General features: G+C 36.4%; 1 protein-coding gene and 1 long non-coding RNA gene across 2 annotated transcripts; both read left to right on the top strand.

Moving 5' to 3' along the window:
• LOC144964192 (uncharacterized) lies at positions 1-4,814 on the top strand. The gene is made up of 2 exons (XM_078898174.1): positions 1-144; positions 3,853-4,814. The coding sequence occupies exons 1-2, from the start codon at positions 129-131 to the stop codon at positions 4,200-4,202; spliced, it is 366 nt and encodes a 121-aa protein (XP_078754300.1). The 5' UTR covers positions 1-128; the 3' UTR covers positions 4,203-4,814.
• Positions 4,815-4,906: 92 nt separating this feature from the next.
• On the top strand, positions 4,907-6,102 carry LOC144964199 (uncharacterized). Its single transcript, XR_013643770.1, has 2 exons — positions 4,907-5,294; positions 6,035-6,102. It is a non-coding gene; the product is annotated as an uncharacterized LOC144964199 (long non-coding RNA).
• Positions 6,103-8,324: the final 2,222 nt, after the last annotated feature.

Genomic DNA, 8,324 nt, shown 5'->3' with positions numbered 1-8,324 from the left:
TCAAATCTTGATTTCAAATGCACTTTGACTGTTGACAGTCTAACACCGATGACCAACACTGCTTGCAATTTAGATTGTCTACTATTTTCATATTGACCAACGAAGAGAATGGAATCTTTCGGGAGCGTATGATATCGTTTGGAGGTAAGAGATTAACTTGTCATTTTTCAAATACTGACGAATTATCAAGATAACGGCATGTGGATTTGATTTAAAGATCTGAAAAGGTTTGAAATTAGTTTTTACATAGAATTATGAGAACTAATAAATTTAAAACTGATCTACCGTATTACAAAATCTGCACACTGTTCCGATCTTACATAGTTTATATACGTGGAATGAGATAATGTTAATGTATATTTGTGAGAAGAAATTCGTTTCTAGGGGAAAGTATGATGGTTGAATTCTAAATTGGTCAACACTCTTATCTAAAAAAATGAAAAGATTGTTCACCTATTTTACGCCATGGCTTAGGTTTGACAAGGATTGATTGGTCATGACCTATATAACTTTGTGCGAAAAGATCGAGTCTTTTTGTAACTGGGATCACGAAAAATCAATTCAAGAGATTGTCATTAAAATTGCAGTTGTCTATCGAAATTACGGCTATAATAAATATTGGCACAGTTCAGGACAACTATTCCGTAGGTTCACTCTACTTTTAATCAGAATATTACTAGATAGTAATGAGTTTGCCCAATGCCCAATAAATGTTAATTTTCATTGTGTTTTAAGTGGTGTAATTATCTCTAAGTTCAAAATCCAATTGCTGAGTGGGTATCAAGTCAATTTCTTTCCCGACCCCATTATTACCTACTGTTTCGCATCGGTTAAGATATGTGATGGCAAACTTCGTTTCACTACTTACTTAAAATAAATGTATTTTACGGGAGTCTTTCCACAAATTCCTAGCAATGAAGGGCAAAAGTCCCATTAAAAAACAAACAAAAAAGACCTCCCCCCCCCTCCGAACCCCCCCCCTACCCTTCTCCCATCCTTTATATTGATATAAATAGTATAATAATAAATTTAAAAAATATATAATAGATAAAATTAAATAACAAAGCGAAGCCAGTGCTAGGAACTTGAGGAAAAAAAAATCATAATTTACATTTTTTTATAGTTCATTGAATATTATACAATCCGAATTATACTCGTATAAATCAAATGTATTAATGTAATAATTCACTAACTACATCCAAATATTAGACTATAATTGTAAATAAGACGGACAAGGCCGCTCTTCCAGTTGTAAAATGTCGAAATTGTCGTGCCCAGAGCAAAATCCGTCTCGTACGGATTACTGGGTCTATGTCCTTTACCGTATGTTCACACCAAACATTCGTTTTCGTTCGTGTACTTGTGATGAACGAAAGAATTTATGGCTTATTTTGGTCCTTTACACACACACACACACACACACACACACACACACACAAACATATATATATATATATATATATATATATATATATATATATATATATATATATCCTTTCTTTAAAAAATATAGCATTGTGGAGAACATTGTGCTTATTTGAGTAAGTAAAACAATGATACGGCGCACAACTCTACTGAAAGATTTGAAAATTAGAAATGTATTTTTTACAGATAGATAAACAGATAACTTGATTTCCTTTTATAATTTAAAGTCAGTTTGAAAGTTCGTTTAGTCAAACAGATATCATAAAATATGTACCGACGACACTAAGACTCTCAAAATCAACTAATTTTGACACTGTAAAAAGTTGCCAGTTTGCTTCATCTATTTATGACATCAAGTATTATTATTACTTCCGTTGTGTTGATTTAGCGGTGATCAGTGTTGTTATGTCCTAACGAAAGAGTGAAAATGGAAAGGCTTCGTATGGGAACAAAACAGACAATGGACGTTTCGGGTACAAACAATTCGTCAGCACAACAATACACAAATAAACGTGGAAAACAAATTCATTATATTTCATTATATTTTATTTGTTTTCCACGTTTATTTGTGTATTGTTGTGCTGACGAAGGGTTTGTACCCGAAACGTCTATTGTCTGTTTTGTTCCCATACGAAGCCTTTCCACTTTTCCGTGTTATGTAGTAGTATATTCTAATTGTGTGTATGTTTGTGTGTGTGTTTGTGTGTGTGTTTGTGTGTGTGTTTTGTGTGGTGTATACATGTGTGTGTGTGTGTGTGTTGGCATTTTTCAGCAAATCGTGGCATTCATAGTGATATTATTCACTTGATCACATGACGGTATTCGGATTTACACAAACTTTAAACAAGTTTCACCGATTAACAACGTCTACTAAAATTACTGCTGATATTACGGTCGTTTTTATGCCATCGATGTGATAATTATTGCCCTGGGAAATATCTAGTTAAACGTTGTCGGCAAACCGTCAATTGTATCTGTCTAGCTTCTAGCCCGAACAAACTTGATAGTTTTCGCGTCTGCTTCAGATTTTCATTTGACCTCACATAAGTTAGGTAAAGGGGAGATATTCCGAAAGCTCCTACATCCCCAGTATTCTTTCAATTTGTATTTTCACCCTTGGATCTTTTGTCAGTCGTTCATTTATTCAATTTGTCACTGTATAGATTTGTGAGGATTTTTTTGTCTATTAGAGTTAGTCATAAGTCTTAGTAAAGGTGCTAGGGGGGAGACATTCCGAAATCTCCACATCCCAGTATTCTTTCAATCTGTATTTTCACCGTAGATCTTTTGTCAGGCGTTTATTTATTCAATTTGTCATCATATAGAAGCATTTTTAAAACTCTAGAACAAACCTTGATAGATTTGTGAAAGTTTAAAATTTCCTAATTTGACCATTATTTTGATTCTCGGCCGCCATTTTAATTTGTGAAGTATTGAAAGGTAGTGCAAAGCAGTCCGAGGTTTTTTTTTCTATTAGGGTTAGTCATAATGCTAGGGTGTTTATTTTCCTATTAGGGTTAGTTAAAGGTACTCTAGGTTTTACTTTTTCTTGAGGTTAGTTGAGGGAATATTATTTAAGTTGTTTCCCTTTGTAGGAGCTTTCAGAAGGCCTCCCAAGTCAAGCGTGGTAAAGACATGTGACTTATTGATATATTGATACCTACTGACTGATAAACTAAAATCATGCCGAATAAAGCATGGCAGCGACAAGCACATCGATTAAAGTGTGCATCTAATCGTAATCAAGATAATCAAGAAAATGATTCAGACAATATCGAATGAAAATGATTCTTTCCCCGCGAAATTGCGGGCTTTTTACTAGTATATATATATATATATATATATATATATATATATATATATATATATATATAGTGTGTGTGTGTGTGTGGTGGTGTGTGTGGGAGTATATGTATGTGTGTGTGAGATCTATTTATTTTTAAAAGCAAAAAAAGGGTGCACTGATCTATAAAATTTACTGCATTCTTCAAAAATATGATAAAGATCGTATCACAAGATTTTATCCATAGGCCAACAATTTTGATGTGGAATTAAATCATACATAGTTTTTTTCACATGGAAATTATAAGGATTTCTAAATTATGAACTCGGATCGATATCTTCAAATCATTTCCATTATCAAAACGTGTCGTGAACTCCGTAAATGTGAATATAATATTTTGAGATACAATATCCTATTTAAGAAATTTTCAGATTGTACAAAAGGCCAACTTTTTTCCTTATCGTTTGATTTTATTTTCACTATTTGGCATCCGCCCCATCCTGCCATAATGACGCGTTGTGATGAATGGCAGCTTATGGATGAGAAGGTCTATCTAAATTGTATTTTTTTTTTGGTAATAGTGGCTTACATATATATAGTGTAAGATCAGATTTATTGGGGAATATTTTTTGTTTGTTTCACAGGTCTTCATCTGAATATTCAAGAAGTGGAACCATTTGAGTCTACCAAACCAGAGTTTGAAACGCCAATAACGCCCCAAGAAATAAGTGAAGCCATACAAAAGGTCAATAACAACAGATCACCAGTTTTAGATGGTGTTAGAGCAGAAGAATTAAAATGTCTTGACGACGAAGGCATGCAAATACTAGCTGATATATATAAGATATTTAAGACAAAACAAGTTCTCAATCTTGGAAGTGGAAAACTCATTCCATTAAACAAACCAAATAAAAAGAAAGGCCCTTTAGAAAATTTGCGACCAATCGTTTTATTATCCACACTCAAAGTTTTAAGCACAATCACGCTCAAATGAATTAGAGAAAAGGTAGAAGAATATCTTTCACCATCACAAAGCGGGTTTAGAAGAGATAGAATCACTGCGGACATAGTATGGTCCCATCGATGTCTAAAAGTCAGAACGGAGAAATATAAGGAAGAATTTACCATACTTGGAATAGATTTTTCAGCTTTCGACACCATATTATGTAGAACCAAGATGTTGTATATCCTTGACTCATTCTTGGACAAAGATCACGTGAAGATAATGAGATACCTATCATCAAATACGACATTACAATTTGAATCCGGCAGAGAATTAACAATATCAACCTCAACTGGATCCCCTCAAGGAGACAGCTTGAGTCTAATTCTATTTACGAAAGACTTCGAATCGGCCAGGAACGATCTAAGACCAAAGATCACTCGTTAATTGTTATACACGGATGATACAGACCTAATCTTTGAATCAGAACATCAAGCGAAAATATACACGCCAATAATATCAACTACCCTAGAAGCATGAAATCTAAAAGTGAATTAAAAACAGAATATACAAAAATCAACAAATTTAAATGAATGGAAAAGTGTACGTTAATTTGATCAACGAAAATGAAGAAATCAGAAAACGTAAGCAGCTGGCCACCAATGCATTCAACCAACTCCAAAATTTATGGAATAGAAATAACATAATCAATTAGAATAAACGAATACAGATTTACGAGGCACTGATGATTCCGATATTGACATACAATTGTGGAACCTGGGGCTTCACAAAAAAACTTAGAAAGTCTCGATTCATACCACAGCAAACAATTACTTCACATAATCGGAATCTATTGGCCTGAGACAGTTATAAATACTGATCTCTATGGAAAAAAAACAGGGTCCAAGCGATGGAGGCTATTTAGTCACGTCTTACATCGAGAAGATAAGATCCCAGCCCAAACTGCAATGACAGAATATTTCATTCATGGCAACAAATATGTAGGGAGACCCCCAACATCAATAGTAACCATCCTAGTTCAGATGGCTGCATCAAACCCAATTGTTGTCAGGAGCGTATGGCACAGATACAGGTACAGACACACAAGAGCAGAACGGAAACTTGGGAGCCAATATCTATTGGGTAAGAACTTTTATCTTGTCAAATTTCACAAATGAAAGTGCAACTCATCGCATCAATCAGATGTTATAGGGAAACAACTAAAGAAAACTGAGAATATAATAAAAATTAGGAAATTGTATTTTTCAGTGTAGAAGCAAAACGTACACTCCTTAAGAAAGGCGTTTATTTCAAATAATATTCAATTCTCATCATTTTTTACATCTTGCATGATAAAAGTATTTTGAGACGTTTAAAATTATCGTTTCTTGTATGCGTTCTAAACTAGTCTTTGAATATAAAAATAGGACAAGATTGTTGACTGTGTTCTTAAAATAACTTATGAAACGGGTTTTTCAACTGCTTCCCCACAAATCTTTAAAAATATATATATATATTTTAAATAATCCAATACAATTCAGGCATACATGTACAAACATTTAAATGGAAATAATGACAGAGGATGGGATATCCCCCATGATAATTTATTCAATATCCCACTGATCCTACTTTTTCTTCCTGTTTTTTTTCATGACTTTACCTGTCAAGTGGTTGTCTTTGTTTGGGTGTTGGTGGATCCGCTCGATTTCTTTAGAGTTTGCCCTTCAGTTCTTTCGAAGAGTAACAGGTTGTCTTTCCAATAGAAGGGCGTGGGGGGGAGGGGAGGGGGAGGGGACATAAATTTTTATGTTTTTATTACTTATCGAAACTTCTCCCTCTTCTTAGATTTAGCAGACATAAATTTTACCCTGTTTTTTTCACAGATCATTTTTCACAATGCCATCATTTTACAAGAGGCCACCTTTTCATTGATGGAAGACGCGCATCATGATATGAACAATAAATGATATTTCAAGACGTTATCCAAGATACAGTGATATGTTACAAACTGCTCAAAGAACGGGATCTAATAATTTAAGGTATGTCTTTCAATCATTTCCTTTTTGTGCGTACACTTCCTCCTTTTTATCAATCACTTACACTCACTATCCCTCAGTGTGATAGTGAAGATTTATGTTTATTTAAATTTCACCCAGAATGCATTTTACCAAGTTCAGCCAAGCACATTCTTTACTGTGTGAGGAACCCCATCAAAGCAACCAATATCAGGAATTGCCTACTCTTCCTTCGTTCTGAATCACAGCCATTTATAGACTTGTCCATATTTTGTGAAAGTCGGATGGATGAAATGTCCATTTTGATACCCTATTTTGTATTTAGTTTCATACGCCAGTGGGCGCATTCAAACGCTAATTCATTATTTGAACAACATATTTAAAGTGCCTCACGTAGTGCCAGCAAACATTCTTAAAACAGAAAATCTTTCCCATTTTGATGGCTAAGGCTTTCGTAGACAAATCCAAAATAGAATGGTGATGGGCTATATCCGGGTAGTGTTCATGAAATTAAGGAATTTTCTCTTCCTCTTCTTCTTCTTCTTCTTCTTCTTCTTCTTCTTCTTCTTCTTCTTCTTCTTCTTCTTCTTCTTCTTCTTCTTCTTCTTCTTCTCTTCTTCTTCTCTTTTCTTCTTCTTCTCTTCTCTCTTCTTCTCTTCTCTTCTTCTCCTCTCCTTCTCTCCTTCTCCTTCTTCTCCTTCTTCTCCTCCCTCTTCTTCTCTTCTTCTCCTCTCTTCTTCTTCTCCTTCTCTCTTCTTCCTCTCTTCTTCTTCTTCTTCTCCTCCTTCTTCTTCTCCTTCTCTCCTCTTCTCTCTCTCCTCCTTCCTTCTCTCCTTCTCTCTTCTTCTCCTTCTCCTTCTTCTCCTCCTTCTCTCTTCTTCCTCTTTCTTCTCCTCTCTTCTCCTTCTTCTCTCCTCCTCTTCTCCTTCTTCTCTCCTTCTCCTTCTTCTCCTCCTTCTCCTCCTTCTCTTCTACTCCTCCTCCTCCTTCTACTCTCTCCCCTTCTACTCCTCCTCCTCCTTCACTCCTCCTCTCTTCTACTCCTCCTCCTCCTTCTACTCCTCCTCCCTTCTACTCCTCCTCCTCCTTCTACTCCTCCTCCTCCTCCTTCACTCCTCTCCTCACTCCTCCTCCCTCCTCCTTCTACTTCTTCTTCTCTCCTCCTCCTTCTTCTCTTCCTTCTTCTTCTTCTTCTCTCTTCTTCTTCTTCTTCTTCTCTCTTCTTCTTCTTCTTCTTCTCTCTTCTTCTCTTCTTCTTCTTCTTCTTCTTCTTCTTCTTCTTCTTTCCTCTTCTTTCTTCTTCTCCTTCTTCTCCTCCTTTTCCTCTCTTCCTCCTTCTTCTCTCCTCCTCCTCTACTCTCCTCCTCCTTCTCTTCTTCTCCTTCTATCTCCTCCTCCTTCTCTTCTCCTCTCTCCTTCTCTTCTTCTCCTCCTCTTCTTCTTCTCTACTTCTTCTCTCCTTCTTCTTTCCTCCTCTTCTTCTCTCTCTCTTCTTCTCTCCTTCTTCTCCTCTCCTCCTCTCCTTCTCTCTTCTTCTTCTTCTTCTTCTTCTCTCCTCCTTCTTCTTCTCCTCCTCCTTCTTCTCTTCTCCTCTTCTCCTCCTTCTTCTTCTTCCTCCTTCCTTCTCTCTTCTCCTCCTCCTTCTTCTCCTCCTCTCCTCTCCTTCTCCTCCTCCTTCTCTTCTTCTCCTTCTTTCTCTTCTTCTCCTCTCCTCCTTCTTCTCCTTCCCTCCTTCTTCTCCTCCTTCCTCTTCTCTTCTCTTCTTCTTCTTCTCTTCTTTCTCTTCTTCTTCTCTCCTCTCCTCTTCTCTCCTTCTTCTCTTCTTCTCTTCTTCTCCTTCTCTCTTCTCTTCTCTTCTTCTCCTCTTCTCCTTCTCTTCTCTTCTCCTCTCTCCTCTACTCTCTCTCTCCTTCATCCTCTCCTCTCCTCCTCCTCCTTTCTTTTCTTCCCTCTCCCTTCCTTCTCGCTTCTCCTCCTTCTCTTCTCTCTCTCTTCTACTCTTCTTCTCCTTCTTTCTTTCTCTCCTCTCTTCTCTTCTACTTCTCTTCTTCCTCTTCTTCCTTCTCTTTCTTCTTCTTCTTCTCTCTCTTCTTCTCCTCTCTTTCTTCTCTTTCTCTTCTTCTTCTCCTCGTGCCTCGTTCTACTTCTCTTTGCTCGT

Source organism: Berghia stephanieae, chromosome 1 (genome assembly GCF_034508935.2).
Source record: "Berghia stephanieae isolate SIO BIC M18660-M18661 chromosome 1, UCSD_Bste_1.3, whole genome shotgun sequence".
In the NCBI taxonomy this organism is placed as follows: domain Eukaryota; kingdom Metazoa; phylum Mollusca; class Gastropoda; order Nudibranchia; family Aeolidiidae; genus Berghia; species Berghia stephanieae.
Note: the sequence above shows the minus strand (reverse complement) of the source record. Positions and strands in the feature narration are given on the sequence as shown.